Genomic DNA, 19,813 nt, shown 5'->3' with positions numbered 1-19,813 from the left:
ATGGCCTTTAAGTCATTTCACAGTGTTTGCACTGTTGCCCCACCTTTCCTTTATAGGGGCTTTCTCCTCACACAGCCTTAGTGAGTGCAAGGTCATTTAGTCAGTGAAGACAACTGAGCTCTATTAGTCCATTATTCTCATTTTCATTTGCTGAATTAAATGGATGAATAGAGAGCTGTAGAGCTCTGGCCCTGGGGGAAGAGCCGCTGCTGAGTCCTGAGACACCTGACTTCTTTGGAAGGTGTGGGCAGGGTGAAAAACAGCAAAGTCTTTAGACTTGGGCAGATCTGAGTTTGGATCCCTGCTCCTTCCTGACCTTCTGTGTCATCTGGGGTATCTTATTTAGAGTCACTGGTCCTGGGCCAGGTGGTTAGCTCATTGGTTAGAGAGAGGTAGTAATAAATAAAATAAATAATAAATAAATACAGAGAGATAATACCAAGGAAAAGGGTTTGGATCCCCTTTCAGGCCAGCCACCTATATATATATATATACATTTGAAGTCTCTGATTCTTGATCTTTTTCTCCTTTGTCATTTGAAGATAATAACGGTTGTCAGAGCCGGGTTTCCTGGGTTCATGGCTCCACCACCTTCCAGCTCTGTGACACTGAGCAAATCCTTTAACCCCACTGGGTTGCCAGTTCCTAATCTATGAAACGGGGATGATAATACCACCCACCCTGAGTACGATATGGTCGTTGAGAGCACTGAAGGAGGAATATATGAAGTGGGTTTAGAACAGTCCCTGGCACATGGTAAACACTAAATAAGTAAGCATTAGCTATAAATATCATTGTTTGCAGGGTGGTAGTGTGGTGAGAATCTTGGCTAGAGTTTGGCACTTCATGTGTGCAAAATATATCATTGTTGAGTGGATGAATAAAGGTGGGTGGATTGATGCAAAGTGCTGAGCACAGTGCCCATTACATGGTAAGTGGGAGGAAAGAGCCCACAGAACCACAGCCTTTCTTCCTTGGGCATTGGACCGGTGCTGGGGACGACTGGGACCTCCTGAGCTGACTGATATGCACATCCTTTCCCAACTCAGGGTCAGTGGCATGAAATCAGCCAGAGTGAGAGCATTTACACCACAGATATTGGCAAGTGTTAGAAATCAAGCTTTTTTGTTTGTTTGTTTTGTTTTAATTTGAGAGAGAGAGAAAGAGAGACAGTGTTAACCTTTGATTAGAACTGAACACATCCCTGACTGACCAGGGGAACATTTTACATCATCTACCACAGTCATCTTCAGAAACCAGTTTTGACATTGTGTTGCAGGATACAGGATCTTTGGGAAAATACTACATTTTATAGCAAAGAAGAGGGCACGAGTGGGTGTTGAGAGCCTAGCTTTGGAGACCTCACTAAGTCTGGAGTGCATATTTCTTGTGGGTTTTGGTGGTCATTAATGCCCACCTGTGACACCAAAGAGTAGTCCCAGAAACAGCTGTCAAGACCTATTAGGTGGTAATTCTGGGACTTTCTATATCCTGATAAGACTGAATTAATGCTTACAGCTTCCTGGGAAGATTGTAACACTATGTCCCTGGACCCAGTAGTCATATTTCATATGCCATCTGTGAGGCTCCTAGGTGGAGCCCTTCCCTGAGTCCCTACCATAAATGGCCAGATCAGGCCTTCGGAGTCAGGGGAACTATTTAAGGCCATTCCAGGTCTCCTTCAGTATCAATTGACTTTGAAGAAGTGCAGCTATTAAAGGAACTAGACCGAAGTGTAGCTGTTAAGTGTAGCAGACAGAAGAATGAACCGCGAGGAAGAGATGTGTAAACTGCCCAGGATTTGAAAGCTTGTCTCAAGTGATCTTAAAGAGAGTGGAATGCCCAAAATGAGGCTGCCATGGAGCCAGGGCTCAAGCTGGTCTGTTCAGGGATCCTAGCTGTCCAAGCCGGCTCACCATCCTTCATCAGCAGCACCATTTGAGTCCAGAGCCCCCACTCCAGACTCTTCATGGTGACATCTTTCTTTGTTAGCTCCCCCCATGACGTGAATGATCAGCTAGGTATGACAACCACGGCATCCTTAGGAATAATCTCTTTTAAAGCATGTTGACGTAGCATTTGTGTTTCAATGGCCCTAAATGGCTTTAGAGGAGAGCCAGTTTATCTTGTGATGGGGAAGATCAGCTGCTGTTTATTCTGAAAGGAAGAAGCAGAAATGTGCTGTGCTTTTAATCTTTAAATTAGCACCACTCGAGACTAGCAATTATTAGCACTTCTCAGTGGGGGGTGGGGGAGTGGGGGAGTGGAGTTGGGGGTGGGGATTCACACTTCCATCTGGAGAGAAGGCTTTTGGGGACAGCATTGAGCTAGGGAGCAAGAGTGTGGCCAGAGGGAGACCAAAAGCAGTAGCCTATGCAGGGGGCAGCTGGGGGACTCATGGAACAGTCTAAAGTATCAGGCCAAAGATGACCATACAGAGAAATGAAAACCAGCTGCAAAGTGTAGGGTCTGCATCTGAGGGCAGCAAGATGGAGCCAATGGATTTGGAAGAATGAAGAGAAAAACTACCTGGGCAGGTGGTGGGGGAGCCCTTTCCAGACTGAGTCTGAGACCTTCCGTTAAGGGCTGGAAACATGCCTATTAAAGAGGAGGCTCCTTTTCCCACCCTGTTACAAAGCCCATCTTTTAAAATTTCATTTGTAATCAAGCTTGTCTGCCCATCAGAATCTCACAGGGTACTTTTAAGAAATTCAGATTCTCTGGTCCCGTCTCAGATCGACTGAATCAGACCCTCTGTGGGGTGGTGCCCTGGAACCCACGTTTTTAACAAGCTGATTCTTATGCAGGCCAGCTTTTTATTCCAGGGTGGCAGTGTACAGCATAGAGATGAAGAGTATGGGCTCTAGGGACAGCCTCGTTGGATTTAAATCCTGTCTCCACCACTTAGTACCTGGGTCACGTTGTGCCTTAGTTTCTTTGTCTTCAAAACAGAGTGATAATAATAGTAGCTATGTCATAGGGTTGTTGGAAGGATTAAATAAGATAATATATGCAAAGTGCTTAGAATAATACCAAGTACATAATTTTTATTGTAATTTTCTTTATTAAATATTAGCCAGTTAATGCAGAGATGTAGGAGTAGAGAGAGTAGGGTCTATACTGTATTTTAAACTTGAGTCATCACACACATCATGCACGTAGGTCAAGGGTTGAAAACTCAAATGCTTTGGAAGACCAGGCAAGAGTAAAGCAGCTGGCGGAGACCATAGTGACTTGCAGAATATGAGACTGTCTGAGTTTGGTTTTCCCGGAAGCAGATCCTGAGACAGGATTTGGGGCCAAGTCATTTATCTGGTAGATGATCCCAGGAAACAGTGGTGGGGGAGTGGGGATGGGAAACAGGGATGAGAAGAAAGCTAGTACCGTGGGCATCAATGAACAAGGGACTGCTGTGGGGACCTGGGCTCATTCCTCCTGGGAACCCCCAGGAGACTCGTAGAACCTGCCTTGAAGCTGTCACTCCTAAAGGTTGAAGAAGCTGAGATATATCGGTTTTCTGTGTCTGCTATAACAAAGTACCCCCAACTGGGTGGCTTAAACAACAAAAATTTTCTCATGGTTCTGGAGACTAGAAATCTAAAATCAATGTGTCAGCTGAACTGTGAGAGAGAATCTGGTCCATGCCCCTCTCCTAGCTTCTGCAGTTTGCTGGAAATCTTTGGATTTTCTTTGGCTTGGAGACAGATCACTGTAATCTCTGCCTTCATCCTCACATGGCATTCTCCCTGTGTATGTTTATCTCCAAATTTCCCATTTTTATAAAAACACCAGCCTTACTGGATTAGGGGCCCATCCATAGTACTCCAGTGTGGTCCCATCTTAACTAATTACATCTGCAGTGACCCTGTTTCCAAATATGGTCACATTCTGAGGCACTAGGGGTTAGGACTTCAACATATGAATTTTGGGGGACACGATTCAACCCATAAGTGGGGTATTTATCCCCCAACTCCCACCTGTAGTTGATTGAGGACTGCTTCTGCAGATGGCAACTCCACAGCACTTCCTTCCTGCTCCTCCTCTCCCTCTCCCACCACATGCCTTTAAAAAATAGAGTAGAGGGAAAAGTCCCTAAGGATTGTGTCTTAGTTCAGACTGTTATTACAAAGCACCCTAGACTGAGTGGCTTATAAACAACAGACATTTATTTCTCACAGTTCTGGAGAGCACAAGTCTGAGATCAGGGTGCCAGCATGGTCAGGATCTGGTGAGGGCCCTCTTCCTGGTGGCAGACTGCTGACTTCTTGTGTCTTCCCCTGGCATAGAGAGGCCAAGAGAGCTCTCTGGAGTCCCTTTTGTAAGGGCACTGATCCCATTCATGAGGGCTGCTATGATTTGAATGTGTCCCCTCCAAAATTCAAGTATTGCCAATGTGATAGTATTAAGAGGTGGGGCCTTTAAGAGGTGATTAGGCCCTGAGGACTGCCCCCTTGGTGATGGGATTAAGGACCTTATAAAAGGGGCTTCACTTGGTAGACTAGCTTGCCTTTCAGCTCTCTGCCATTTGAGGATGCAGCAAGAAGGCCTTAACCAGACACGGAATGAAGCACCTCGATCTTGGACTTCCCAGGCTCCATAACTGTGAGGAAATAAATTGCTCTTCATTATACATTACCCAGTTTCAAGGATTCTGTTGTAACAGCATAGAACAAACTAAGACAAGGGCTCTACCCTCATTAGCTAATTATCTCCCAAGGGCCCCACCTCCTAACACCATCACATTAGGGGTTAGGATTTTAACATATGAATCTTTGGGGGATAAAAACATTCAGTCTATTGCAGACCATCTTGTTCACAGCTACAGTCACAGCAGGGAGATCAGTACCTGGTTCGTAGTAAGTGCTCGGTATTTGTTGAATGAATGAATGATGAGTGGCTTCTCCTTTCACTCCTACTTCCCTGAACCTAGAGCAGACACGGGAAATGATCATCTGAACACTGAAGGAGAGATGAGGAGCTGGACCTAGCTGTTTTGCAAAACGCCTGTGCAGCTGCCTTCCAAAGAGCAAAACCCCATCAATCACCAACTTCCTAATCTTTTAGTTTCCCTTATACATGAGATCAGAGTGTCCCATTAAGTGTTTAAATCAGATTACCAGACGTGGGCGCCAGACCCCTCTAGCTCAGCCTGCATTGTTTCTTTGGGGCTGACCCTATGGAGCTAAGCACTTTTTTGGAAGCAGTACAAGGGGCCTCTATGGGGAGAAAAGAAGGGCTCTGTTGACCAGGCTGGTGAATTTCCCATTCTTCTTTGGCATCAATGTCTAAAGAAGTGAGAGCAGGTGAGCAGCGTGCACTTAGCTGGCTCTGAGGGGATCCTCCACACAGGGATGTGGAGAGTGGCCTGTGACCTCCTAAGAGGCAAATGGTGTTTCATCAGCATGGTTTCTGGAGTGCTGGTTTATAGAGGTCCTCCAGATGTCAGTAGAGCAGGGATTTGTGGACAGCAGGAGAAGGCTGGAGGAGCCACACAAGTAGGGTGACACCTGGTGCCATGCAGGGTGCAAATTGTATTTCTCTGTCAACACTGGCTATCAACATCTCTGCATTGACTCTAAATCTGGCAGAGTCACAAAGAGCAGACTCTCTACCTCTTCTTTCCCCAACACATTAAAACAAGCACAAAATATAGCTTGCCCCTTCTTTCCACAGTTATACTCTGTCCTGTCCTACTAAGACACATTATTAAATGTTATTTGTAGATATTTCAAAAAATAATAATTAAAGGTAGCTTACACAGGAGGGAAAAAGGAAGAGACAAGGCAGCTTTTAAACTAGAATTTAAAAATCAAAGCTTTAGCAAAGGTAGGGAAGCAAAACTGCTTCAGAACCTTTTGCTGGTAGAACCTTTGTGATCAGTCATTCTATTTGTCCCTGAGCTTCCTGGCAGCCTTAGCAAAAAGGCAAATCTGATGGGTTATGTGGTTGTGTTTAGGTATAAGGAAAAACATAAGTTCCTTATATGTTTTTGGAGCTAAGTTCTGAGAGGTACTAATTATACATATTTTTTAAATTTAATAGACAACATACATAATATATATAATATGTAACAGACAATATCTTGGACAGCAGTTTCCCAGCAAATTCAGAAGTACTTTTCAGATAGTTCTCTCTTACTTTGGCAATTAGCAAAGGTTGAAGAAAAACATGAAAACATAATAATGCAAATATTAGGTAAAGGTACTTTGCAAAGACTGAGTATCATTCAGAGTATTTCAATACTTTTTTCTTTTTTTCTTTCTTTCTTTTCTTTTTTTTTCTTTTCTTTCTTTCTTTCTTTTTTTTTTTTTTTTGGTAGCAGTTGTTTGATTAAGGCTAAGGGAATCCCCTCTTCTAATCAGTATCACATTTTGGGGGGTGCAGCTGACTGAAGAAAGAATATTTCACTAGCTGGTCTACCAGAAACCTTTATTCTAGTTCTCTGTTAACAGAGCTCAGAGGTACAGAAGGGCAATTAGCTCTTCCAAGAGGCAAAGCCTCCATCTCTTGCTGCCGCACCTCTAAGCTGGTTCTTGTGTGTCTGACTTCATTTCCTGTGCATTAGGAGTTCACAATCTTATTTTTTTCTTTTTTGGCAGCTGGCCAGTAGGGGATCTAAACCCTTGACCTTGGTGTTACAAGTCTGTGCTCTAACCAACTGAGCTAACCGCCAGCCCCACAATCTTATTTTAACCCCAGCACTATACCAGAACAATAGACACTGTTTAGTTAGCCTTTGTGTATAACAGACCATTCCAGAAGTTAGCACTGTGAGGCAGCAACCATTCACTGGCTCACAATGCTGCAGTAAAGGCTAGGATTGCTGGGCAGTTTGTCTCTGCTCCACATGGTGTTGTTTGGGCTCTCCCCAGCATCTGCAATCAATTGGTGGCTCAACTGGGGCTGGAGGATCTAAGATGGCCTCACTCACCTGTCTGGGGCCTTAGTGGGGTGGTCTAAATGACTGGGGACTCCTGGGCCTCTCATCCTAAAGGAGGCTGGCTTAGGCTTCATTACTTAGAACAGCAAGAAAGTGAAAGCAGAAGCTGCCAGATCCGTGAGGCCTAGGCCTGGATCTCACATAGCATCTCTCTTGCAGTGTCATGGGTCCAACCCAGATTTAGTGCACCCAGTGGCCACACAAGGATGTGAATTCAGGGAGGGGGTGTTCATGGGGACATTTGGTGGTAATCATCCACAGTATGTTCCCATCAATACCTTAGTAACAATGGCCTCCACTGGCAGAGGGTGGGGAGGGAGAGAAGGGCACAGGTATGCACTCCTGGGGGCGGGGGGAGCCTATGTCAGGTCATTTTGTACTAACCCAGTTCTCACTCCAAGTTCTGTGCACTCACCACTTAACTGCCACCATCAAAAGCCCAAATATCAGGCTTTATGAGCTCTACTTAAAATTTTCAAAAGGGATATATGAGGGACGGACCTTTGAAGTGATGAAACAGTAAATGTTTTAAGAAGCTCCCTGGCAACTGTGCTTGAAGACTTCGTGAGCATGGGGCACATTGAGTTAGGCCATGCTGTGGCTGATGTCCTGACACTTGTGAGACAGTGGCCTCCACAGGCCTCCCCCAGGCAGCTGTGGCAATGGGAGATCACGAGGTCATTTTCATATGGGCTGAAGTGAGATAGACAGCATGTTAGTGGCAGCTCAAACGTCAGCCGAATTTTCTCCAGGTTTGAATGAGAATATCTGACAGCCTCCGCTGGCTCTGGCTTAGGACAGGGGTCACACTGTTGAAAAGAATGACTTGAATGACAATAAAGGCCGAATGCACATCACTTTTGCAGGAGCTGGAAAGCTGGCAGGGCTAGATAACAAAGACATTGGATAACAGAATCAGGGCACAGAAACATTTTGACATCCAAAGAAATAATATAAATCTTTAGAAAGATTGAATTAAATAAGAGTAAAAAAACTGCAGTAGGACAATGGCAAATTGGATAGCATGTGTCCCTTCTGGGGGTGGCTGCCTCTCCTCAATTCCTGCCATTTGGAAATGCAGGTACAGTTTTTCAAGAAAAACCCTAAATCTGGATTTAATGTGACATACCCTAATTTTTGCATGTTAAGATGTAATTTAAATTAAAGATATATTGCATGGGCCAAAAAATAAAAAATAAACATAAGATCCTATGTTTTGGCTCATAGCATGCACAAGTACATGCACACATAAGCACCCATGCATGCACCTGCATACATATGCATCCACGAAGAGATGTGATAAAGGAGGCCTGAGTTAGTAGCACCATGGAAAAAGATCTTGCAGGTATATGTTTCCAGTAAACTTATTTTGAGTCAAAAATAGACAAAGTTGATGTGTGACCTTAGACTATATTAATAGGAGCATAAATTCTAGATTAAAGGAGGTGATTATTTCCCTCTATTCTGTATATCACAGTTTACTTTAGGAGTATTGGGTCAACTTCTGGGTGCATAATTTAAAGAGGTTAGAGGAAAACTAACATATTTAGAGGGAGTTCAACATGCTAAAATAATTTAAAAGAATGAGATATGAGGAAATATAAGGAGGAACTGAAGATATTTGACATCGAGAAGTCTTTAGCAAGGACTTAAGAATGATCTTCAATTCTAAAAGGTTGCTGTGTGGAAGAGGGAATTGATCTGTCCTCTATGGCTCCCTAATAGGTCCATTGGACTAATGAGAGGAATGTTGAGGGATCATGGTATTTGGAGGCCAAAAGAAGGAAGAACATCTAGAAGGTGAAGTGGCCTAAGAAGGAACAGATTATATAGAATTCCATTACTGCAGGGGCCAGATGATCACTCATTAGATAGGCAGGGGATTCACACCCTGAGGTGGGTAGTCAGTTCAAAACGAATCTTAAAATCCCATTCAAACAACTATGGGGGCTGTCATAGGCTCTTGCCTTAGCTGCTGTGGCAAACAGTGCATGTGGCTGCTGTGCTGTCACTTGCCGAGGCTGAGGGTGCTGCCACTGGGGCCTGTTCCTGTTGCCACAAGCGCCCTTTACAGTTATAAAGAAGCAGCAGCATCGAGTGCTTAGCCAGGCTGAGCGACAGCAGGCAGCAAACCAACGCAGCTGCTCGCATGGGCGCATTTCCTGTCGGCCACTTTCTGGGAAGATGGAGATCCAAGCCAGGAGCAGGTCCCAGGCTGCGGTCGTGGCAGGTGGAGCTTCCTCTGGGAGTCACGAGAGGACCGATGGAGAGCACTGGGAAGGAGGTGGCAGAGCTGATGAGAAGAGCAAGGCTTTTCAAGTCGTTAGACCTGGTTTGAAATCAGACTCTGCCACTCATACGCTGCATGATGTTGGAGAAATTGAAAAACACTTCTGAGCCCCATTTGCCACTAGCTTGTTGTGAAGACTAAGTACACAATGTTTGGCACGTGACCCTGTGCTTGCTGAGCGGACTCCATACTGTTGTCTCCTCTGTTTTTCCCTTCAAAGCTCAGCTATGCTGGCCACCGTGGGGAACACCGAGGAAGACCCGGGAGGGGAATGGGCCCTCTAGCTTGTCTTCGGGGTCAGTTCATCTTAAAAAGTAAATGTTTTCATTGCTCCCTCCCCACCCTGCCCCTACTGTGCTGAGGATGCATTTTCTCCCTGACAGAGGAGCTGAAGGAGAAGCTGACCGACTATGTGGACAAGGTGAACGGCCGGAAGCCGGGCTTCATCAAAGTTGTGCGCCACAGCAAGCAGGAAGGCCTCATCCGCTCCCGGGTCAGCGGCTGGCGGGTGGCCACCGCCCCCGTGGTGGCACTCTTCGATGCCCACGTGGAGTTCAATGTGGGCTGGTAAGTGCCCCTCGGGAGAGGGGGAGGAGTCCCAGTGTGGTGAGGGGCTTCAGCCCAAACGTGTGCAAGGCATGCTGGGGTCTCAGTCATGGGCTGGAGAGAAAGGAGGGAAGTCTGGGAACAGGTGAGATATGGTGTGTGAGGGACCTAGGCAAGAAGGCTGGCCTTCTGTGGTGAAGGGCCAGGGGTCAACAGGTCAACGCAGTGCCCAAAGGGTGTGGTGGCATCAGCTGTGGCTCTGGCTGGCATGGTGCTCTGGAAGGTCTGACCAGGGAGAGTGATGAATGTGAAGGGCGAAGCAGAGAGAGCCTGCTGAGCTGAGCACAGAGCTCCAACACCTGGGATGGCAGAGCTGGATCAGGCATGGGACAGAAGCCCAACCTCACACACAGGGCCAAGTCCAAGTGGGCAGAGGTGGGTGGAGGTGGCTTAATGTCATAGGTGGCCTGGACTCTCCCAAATGCCAGGCCAGAGGTGATATGTAATCTCAGAATCTCCCTAACAATAAAACTAAGTCTTGGAACTTCTTTCTTTCTCTGGTGAGGGCTGCTTAGGTGCTGGGAGGGCAAGAGAACAGACAAGAAGCCTCAGTGGCTACAGCCGAGTAAGGATAGGGCACCCGATGCTGACGTCCCTGCAGGGTGTGGTGTGTGGCTCTGCCTGGGCCTGGGAGGTACAGGCACTGCGGATGACTGCAAGTAGCTGGGCAAGTAGGTTACCACCCTTTTCACAAATTTGCCTGATGACACCAGGGTCTGCTATCCTCCTCAGACCCCACGGTGCCAGGCTCTGCCTCCTGCAAGTGGGGTGAGAAGGGCACTTTAGCGGGAAGGAGTAGCAGGGCGTGCACACAGCCTGGACTGGATTCTCGCATAATGGTCCCAAATTAAGTCTGCAATGCAGCCGTGTTTTATAGTTGAAATCCCTGCTTGCTATTTGTGACTATTTAAAAAACATTTTCATTGGATTTATGGCCAGGATAAGAGAGGGACACTTACTATTTCAAGCTGATTTGAATAAACAAGTATGCCCCAAATGTATTATTAATAAGAAGCTTATCATTCCTGTCTGCAAACACATTACTCACCCAGTGCCTGCACTGGGAAAGCCCAGATGCCCCACCTCTGCATGGGCATTTGGGTGGGAGTGGGTGGCACAGCTGACATTCCAAGGCAGTAGCTCATGGCTGGTGGACATAGGTTAGTGCTCACCTCTGTGACTCTGCCATCCGGATCTGTCTTTCCCTGTAAGCTGATACACTGAATTTTAGCAAAATCAAAGCCTAAGTTGAAAGCTTCCGCTGGAACCTCAGATCTATTCCTTTCTTCTTTTTTAAGCCTTAATTTATTTTCTGGTGGAGACGAGGAAAGCCAGCTGACACAAGACTGGCTGGAGTAAGAATCTCAGCTCAGCTCTGGGCGTGTGATGGAGCGGTCAGGCCTCCTGCCAACCCAGAAGTCCTCCGGGGATGGGAGGCTGCATAGGGGCTCCTCCCGGGAGGCAGGGCACCTCTCCAGTGGAGGAGAGGGCCAGGTGGTCCTTCCTCTTTCTGCCGGGGAAGGACCTTTAGAAGATGCTAATCTGGTTGTTGTCCTCCTCGGAAGCAGTTATCCCTCTCTCGCTACCCCTGGCTCAGGGCTGAACCCGTCCTCACCCGCATAAAGGAGAACCGGAAACGGATCATCTCACCGTCCTTTGACAACATCAAATATGACAACTTTGAGATAGAAGAGTACCCGCTGGCCGCCCAGGGCTTTGACTGGGAGCTGTGGTGCCGCTACCTAAATCCCCCCAAGGCCTGGTGGAAGCTGGAGAACTCCACAGCCCCAATCAGGTAAAGCATTCTTATCTGGGGGTCTCTCTGCCTTGGCCCTTCAAACTCCAGTCCCATCCATAGGGATGGCAAGGGGTGGGGAGGGCAGAAAAGAATGACAGTATGATCTTCAGTCACTGTCCACAGGCTCTAATGATCTTTTTAAAAAGAGCCACGATACCCAGAATCCACTCACAGCCTCAAAGTTACTCACTTTGGCACTCCTGCTGGGTGCCCCCTGCTGTGCTGGGTGCTGGTGATCCAGAGTGATTAAGATTTGATTCCCAGGGGAGGGGGAGGGGGGTGAGGGAGAAATCGGGCAAGGGCCACAAAAAATGTTTACATTGTGTAATGATAAAATAAAAAAAATTAAAGAGTCAGTTCTCACCCCCAGAGGCTTGGAGTCTAGTGAGGACAGACAAAATAATTGGAGTAAAAAATGATTCTACCATGCAGGTGGAAACTGCGTGGAATTTGGGGGGCATTCTTTTCAGAGAGGGCAGCACTTGCCCTTGTTTTAAGGGTGAGTAGGAGACGGCTAGGTTGGGGAATGGGTACACACATGTAAAGTTCATGGGCAGAGAGGAGGTTCAAAGAGACTGGAGGGAGGAGGTGAGCCGGGCAGCCCCACGCAATGAGGCTGGAGGGTGGAGAGGCAAGACCAGCCTCCAGGAGATCTTGTATACCTTGATGATATTTGAGTTTTATCCTGTAGGACTCAGACAAAAGTGGCTTCAAACTGCATCTCCGAGATCCCACACTCTGCCTTTGCTTCAGTCTTCCTAGACACCCTAATGATTCCCCTGTGCGGCCTTTTCTTTTATGGGTCAAGACTCCTGCAATGGCCATTCCCACCAGCCCTTATTTCTGCCTGGGTCAATGACAGGGTGGGTGTCTATGCTTCCTGCAAAATCCTGCGTATTAAATACACGGACAGCACCAGAAGGAGGCCTAGGGGGCCACCTAGAATGAAAGAGATTAGAAGCTGATGTTGCTTTGCATTACATGAGAGAGAAAGATTATGCAAAATTTAATTGAAAGCCAGAGATTATTACCTAAGATCACATTTTTCTTTGCTGGAAAATAAAAATATGTTCATATTTAAGAGAAGACGGAAGAGAACCCCATTTAACCTTCCTATGGTTACCTCTGTTACCTACTCTGTTAAGCCCCTGCCACAATTTTATGTTAAATATTTGCTGGGAGTCTGCTGTGTGCAAGGGCCTTTTACACACGTGGTCTCATTTGACATTCATCACAACCTGGTGTAGCGCATTATGTCATCCATGTCTTACAAGATGAGGGGAGCAAGACTGAGGAGAACAGCCCTGTCAAAAGTTCTGAGCAGTGGAGCCAGGGCCCACCCAGGTCAGCTAGACGCCAAGGCTGGTCATCAACCCTCTCCAGCTGGCCACTGTTGAGCTCAGAGCTGGTGTGGCCAATTTTTGCCCCAGGTCTGCTGAATGCTATTGAAGGGAAATATGCCAGAAGACTGCATTGTTATTAGCTGTTTTTGTTCTGCTCATCTCTAGGTATATCAGTCTGGTCTTAATCAGCAAAACTGCATTCTATGTTCTTGCTGGATAATGTCATCTCAACTCAAATTTTCCATTACCCAATTTTTATGAAAACCTTGGTCAAGAGAAATGACATTTATGGAAGATTTTTGGAAGAACATTCTGGTTTTATTCCTGGAAGAAGACAGCCCCACAGAAAGCTGTGATTTATACAAATGTATCTTGCCCATCCCAACTCTTTTTCCTTGGAGCTGTACTTTAGTGCTTTGCCCACACATGGTATAAGCTATAAAAAGAGCGCAGAGATATCATCTATTGCATACTAAAGGGATGTCTTTGAGTTGGTTGTTCACTAGGTCCCCAAGTGACCTTTTTAAGAATATCTACATGAGAAATTTCTTTCAAACCAACTGCCGGTCAAAGAAAGTCTTGCTATCCCTGAGGAATCAATCAGTATGACATTTTCACATGAGAGCTGTAAATTTTATTTCTAAGACTGCGCATGTTCATTTTCACTTTGGCCAACAAGTGCTCAGGGCCAAGTTTTCAGGGCCACTGGAAGGCCTGTGAAGAAAGACCTAGGTCTGCACACGCTTTCGAACTGTTCCCAACGTGTTGTAATCTTTAGGTCTTTCCGGACATTTATCTGTTTATGTTTCTCAGTGGTTTTACATCTTCTCATAAGCTGTTTCTAATCCTTTCAGGAATGAGGCATTGTATGAAACAATAACACTTTCAGGCTGATGAGTCTACTTAATACCCTAGCTGGTTAATAAGTAAAAGCCCACATGTGGTGGCCTGTGTTCATCCCAGAGTGACTGTTTCAGATTCTGCTCATTCCCTGGCTGGATCTGGCAGTTTGAGGAAGGCCCTTTCCTGCATGTCCTGGAAGCATTGTTTGAGTGCCCTGTCATGTCTAACATTTCAGGAATGCAAAGGAAAAGGCTGCGGTCCTCCTCTGCCAGGTATATGTTTCTAAAACATCTGTTTAGGATCCTCTGGGCTTCTCCAATGTGCAAGGGCATCTTTTTAAATGACCCTCTGAGTGTTAGTTATGTCCCAGAGGATTTCAAGTGCTTTACATTATTTAATTTAGTCCACGTGAGGTTATGATTGATTCTATACTATAGATATGGAATTGGAGGCTCAGAGGCTAAGGAACTTCTCTTAGAAACACAGCTGGAAGGCGGATTTTTCTCATACTGATTACCTATAAGGCCTGGGTCAGTGTCCTCCACCACAGCAGGGTCTCAGCCTATGTTAGGAGCAGATTGACTGCCCTGAAAGCCTGTGGTCTGTGGAGGGTGAAGCCATTCAGAAAAAAATGTGGGGATTTGAAAGGAGAAGGGGCAGTGACCCCAGAGTGCTAGTCTCTGCATGAGCAGCCTCCTGCATTAGCATTCCCTAGGGAAATGGCCTGCAAAGTAGACCTTTCTCCATCTTGATGAGTTTCTAATTACAAATACGGGCACATTTACATGTAATTGACAGTTTGCTCATTCAAGAAGATTCTTCCTTTCTTCTTTCCTTTCTCTCTACCACCAAATCTTCCAGCCATGGGCTGATAAAATGCCAGGCAAGGGCCATAAATGGTAGCACATGTAGTGAAACCAGTCAAAGTAATTGTGTAAGCAATGGTCTCAGCAGAGAAGCCCTCATGCTGATTCACCTAACGTGAATCACTCCTGGTGATGTCCTGCGCTGGGTGTCTGCACTAGCTGGTGAGCCCTGAGCTCACACCCCCACTAAGGAAGGAAGGCTGTTGAAGTGTTGCTCCAGCCTAAGACCCTTGCTGAGTTCAGACCCAGACCATCTACCTAAGCCCTCCCTGTTGGATGTCTCCCCCTGGTGTCCCACAGGTACTTCAAGCTCAGTTTTGCCAGCATGGAATGCTTCTTCCTTCTGAAACCAGCTGCTTCTCCTGCACCACAAATTGATGAGCGACCCCCAATCCACCATTCCCCAAGCCAGAAAGCCAGCTGGCATCCAGGTTCCTCTCTCTCCCTCTGCTGTTTTTACATCCAAATATTCCTTTAAACAATCCCTGTCTTGTTCCTGGTATTTTGATCGAGGTCTTCATCATTTTTCACCTGGATATGGCAACAAGCTTCCCACCTGGATTCCTCAGGTCCCACCCAGTACCCTCCAGTCAGTCACCCCACATGTGCCTGACTACTCTTTTTAAAAACACAGATCTGCTCATGCCACTGTCCTGCTTAAAATTCCTCATTGACACCCCTTTACCTACAGATAAGATCCAGATTATTTAACACGCTATCCAAAGCCCTTTACAACCTGCTCCCAGCTAATCTTTCTGAGTGGACCAAGGCTGACATGCAGAACCCAAGTTGGGGAAGGGTGGGAAAGTTGGCATGGGAGCCAGGCAGAAGCAGAGATGGGCTGTGCAGTTCAGAGGTCAGGGGTCTGGGCAGCTCGAGATACAGAAAATAGCTCTAGACTGGCAGGCCAAGCACCACTTCTCTGGGCCAGCACACACATGAGCACTACCAGCAGTGCAGGCTGGTCCCAGGACAGGAGCTGTCTGCCCTGTCCTGGAGAGTTTGGGTGAGGGCACCTGGAAGGCAGCTCCAAGAACGAGGCCCATACCAGCCATGTCAGCAAAGGCAGGGAGAGGGCCAGAGCCTCCTGGTGGGAAGGCCTTCCTCCTCTCACTACTCAGGTGGCGCCCATGAGACAGCCCCTTTGCTCACTGCTGTCCCCACCCCACCCCCAGGAGCCCCGCCCTCATTGGCTGCTTCATCGTGGACCGGCAGTACTTCCAGGAGATCGGCCTGCTGGACGAGGGCATGGAGGTCTACGGAGGCGAGAACGTCGAGCTCGGGATCAGGGTGAGCAGTGTTTCTCCCCAGTGGGGGGCTTGGCTCAGCTCCCACAAGGTGAAAGAGTCTGGGTGGAAGAATGGGGCTTATGGTTGAGGGTCACGGACTCATTGTGAATGTCCAGTTCCTAACCCCCGGTCAATGTGTGTGTGATTGGGGACAAGGGGAGGGGGTCACAGGGTGAAACTTCTTGAATTTTCAGGAAGAAGAGGACTTCAGAAGCTACTTGGCTGGGGGCAGGGGTATGGGAAAGTTGATCTCCCAGCTCAAGAGAGTTATTTGCCTCTTTGTTAAAACCAAGCATAGGCCCATTGGGGTGAGCAAAGGTGTGCTCCAGGGAGAAGCAGCAGGCATCAAGGGATGGCTGGACAAGAGTGACCCTCAGAGTCACTTCCCCTTGGGACTTCTCACCTGATATGCTCTGTCTCCTCCACAGTGGCCCACAGAACTTTTCCAGAGACTTTGTCTAGAGAGAGCTACAGAGAAATAAATGCATGGGGTATAAGCAGCAAAACACAGCCAGGCTCACTCCATGCTGGTTTCTGACCCCACCATGTGCTGGCCAGACCCCAGGCCCATTCCTGCCTCACACCATTCTCCTGCCCCAAAGTACATCCCTTTGCAGCTACTAACTCACAGTGGGATCCATGAGAGATGCCATTTTATTTCTCATCCTGCAGGAACATTTCCTAGGCTTTCTGGCTCCTTTCCCTTGGCCTATGAAAAGATAAATCCAGGGGCACATCAGGTACATTGGTGTTCGGCAGGAATGTGCTGATGGATGCAATGAAGGGTCTTGTCCTTGAGGGAAACCCACCCCTATGTCCAGGGAGTACCCCTAACAAACCCAATATCTGTGCTGTGGCACATCCTCCTGGTGGTTCCCACTCTCTTCTCCATGGGGATCCTTAGCAGCCTGACACACACACTACAGGCTTGCCATTCTTTCAAGAGGATCTCGTACCTACTGGTGTTCATAGCCATCATCTGAGATGTTCCTCCTCACTGTCAGCCTGTTCACACTTCCATGCAGACCTCCCACAACATCTGGCTGGTTCCAACTAATGACCCCACTTCTGCCCTTTTGGCTTTGTGTCTGGATCTGGTGTCTTCAGTTCCTGATAATCAATTTCCTTTCAAGGACTCCAGCTTGGATCCACCTTCTCTCACCTCTAACCTCCTTTGACATCCCAACTCACTGGGCAGGCAAGTGGCCCTGGGCCGCCTTTGCCCCTAACCTGCAGGGTACCTACAGAGACTGGGTACTATGAGACTGGTACCTAATGAGACTGGGTACCTATAATGAACATCTCACAACACCTGCGATGGCCTGATGGGCACTGTGTGGTTCCTGACTTGTCTCCCAGACTTAATACTAGGGCTTTGAGGGCTGCACGTGGGAGCAGCTTGTCGGAGCTGAGCTTAGAAAACACCTGTGTTCACGGAAACTCTGAGAAATTGCTCAGGAGCAATCACAATGCATGGCTTGTTGGGGAGCTAATGTATTCACTGAGGATGGCGCCTGCATAATCACCCTCATTTCGCCAGCACTCCCTATACTGGCCATTTATTCACCATTTGTGTCCTCACCATCTCCCTTCAGTGCTGCTCCTGGATGAATGTTCACCCCCGAATGTAATATTTTTCACTAGGAGCTGCTGTCAGGAATCAGCTGAGCAGGCAGGACTGCCTCCAGTCACTTGTGTTCTCTGGGTAAAAATGTCCAGGGGTGGAGAAAGGAATTAGATTTGTGAACTCTGCTTCCAACGTGTGTGTGAGCCAGTCACAGAGGGCTGGAGATTTCTGGCTTCTCCTTCCCTAGGTTATAAAGCTATTCTGGAGTGTGGGCCTGGGTGAGGCTCCCAAATACAAGTTAAAATATCTTTGGGTGGTTTTGTGTTCAGGGTTTAAACCCTGAACACAGTATAAAATGTTGTCTGGCTTTTTCTTTCTCTTCATCTCTTCCCTCCCACTTAACAGAGATAGACTGTTATTGGAGTTAAAGGAAGGTGGCTTTTAAAGCAGGGATCCAACATTCTGTTATCTGGCGAACTGACTACCAAAGGAGGAACTAGTTAATCTGAGTTCCCGTTGCCCCTGTAAGAGATACAATACAGAACTGCCGATCATCTTCAACATGATTTTCTCATTTTCTGTGATTAAATACTTTTTTTTTTGTCGTTTTTTCGTGACCGGCACTCAGCCAGTGAGTGCACCAGTCATTCCTATATAGGATCCGAACCCGCGGCGGGAGCGTCGCCGCGCTCCCAGCGCAGCACTCTACCGAGTGCGCCACGGGCTCGGCCCGATTTTCTCATTTTCTGTAGTTATTAGTGTTTGTCATTCTTTCATGTTTTATGAGTTAACATCTCAGTGCCTCAACTTCCTCATCTATAAGATAGGATATTTGCCCTAATTACCTCACAGTATTGTTTGTAAAAATGAAAGACATGGCTTTTCAAAGTCCTTACTTCCAAAATTTTATGGAAAAATAGATTTAAAAAATAATACAAATCTTTCCATGAACCTTTTGAAGTACCCTCTGGAGTTGTATGCACAATTATGGCGTACCTGCTCTGTGCCAGGGATCGCATGCTAGGCACATCACTCATGTCGTCCATCCACAAAACACCCCAGAAAGTGTGTGTCAGTATAATACCCCTTTTTTCAGATGAGGAAACTGTGAAATTAAGAGCTTACATATGCTCTCAAGGTCATGCAACTTGTAAGGACTCAGCTCTAATCTTTAAGACTCAAAGGACTAGATAGATACTGTGCAGTGATCTAGTGATAAAAGTCCTTTGAGCATCCCCCAGGATAGGTATTGCGATGTCCATGCAGTAGTTTTCTTCTGCTTTATTCACAGTTATGTCCACTGGAGTCCCCATATAGAGCCGTACTCTTATTTTACACTCTATTTTTTTTTTTCTAATTTCTAAATTCACAACACAGTGGGAAAAAGGAGAAAGCTGCCATGGATGAGCAGGATGAAAGGAGCATGAAATAAGAGCTGATACTCAATAGGAGACAGGAAGTTGGATAGAAGACTATAAAAGTGCTAGAAGATATAAGAAAGTGTTCAAGAGCTGACAAGGAATCAAGAAACTGTTAGAGACTGTTATGGTTTGAATTGAGTCCCCCTCAAAATATGTTGACCTCCTATACCTGTGAATGTGATTTGGAAATAGGGTCTTTGCGGATGTAATCTGGTTAAGATGAGCTCATACTCGATTAGGGTGGGCCCTTAATCAAATATGACTGGTGTCCTCATATGAAGACACACAGACACATGAAGGGAGAGCGCCATGTGAAGATGGAGACAGAGGTTGGAGCTATGTTGCCACAAGCCTAGGAGTGCCTGGGGTTACCAGCAGCAGGAAAAGGCCAGGAAGGATCCTTCCCTAGAGACTTTGGAGGGAGTGTGGCCCTATGAACACCTTGATTTTAGATTTCTGACCTCCAGAACTGTAAGAGAATAAATTTCTGTTGTTTTAGATAGTCCAGCTTATGGTGCTTTGTTATAATAGCCCAAGGAAACTAATACAGAGATCAAAAATTAAGTCAAAGTAGGAACTTAGAGAAAGGCTGAGTCAATTATACTTGGAGAACTTGGTGACATTTAAGCTTATGTTTTCTCAACATAACAGAATACAGAGAAGAGGACAGGGAGCCTAAGGTTTGCCTCACTTTCCCTAAAGCTGGGACTCTGAAGGCCTATTTTCTCAGTATAAAGCATAAATCCTCTGTGGAGAAAGATTCCTTTAGCCCCGGCCACAAAACTTCCCACAGCTAGAGTTCCAAGGAATATGAGTTCACAGTTTTAATAACATCACAGAACAGACAAGG

The 19,813-nt window shown here is 46.6% G+C and overlaps 1 protein-coding gene across 1 annotated transcript in view; it reads left to right on the top strand.

The window, feature by feature from the left end:
* The window catches only part of GALNT18 (polypeptide N-acetylgalactosaminyltransferase 18), a 340,361-nt gene that overhangs the window by 228,761 nt on the left and 91,787 nt on the right, over positions 1-19,813 (top strand). The window contains exons 4-6 of the mRNA XM_063094045.1: positions 9,614-9,797; positions 11,434-11,631; positions 15,862-15,976. Of these exons, the coding sequence (XP_062950115.1) occupies positions 9,614-9,797; positions 11,434-11,631; positions 15,862-15,976 (497 nt within the window). The remainder of the gene's footprint in view (positions 1-9,613; positions 9,798-11,433; positions 11,632-15,861; positions 15,977-19,813) is intronic.

This window comes from Cynocephalus volans, chromosome 4, assembly GCF_027409185.1.
Source record: "Cynocephalus volans isolate mCynVol1 chromosome 4, mCynVol1.pri, whole genome shotgun sequence".
Taxonomy (NCBI): Eukaryota; Metazoa; Chordata; class Mammalia; order Dermoptera; family Cynocephalidae; genus Cynocephalus; species Cynocephalus volans.
This window is presented reverse-complemented; position numbering and strand designations above follow the sequence as displayed.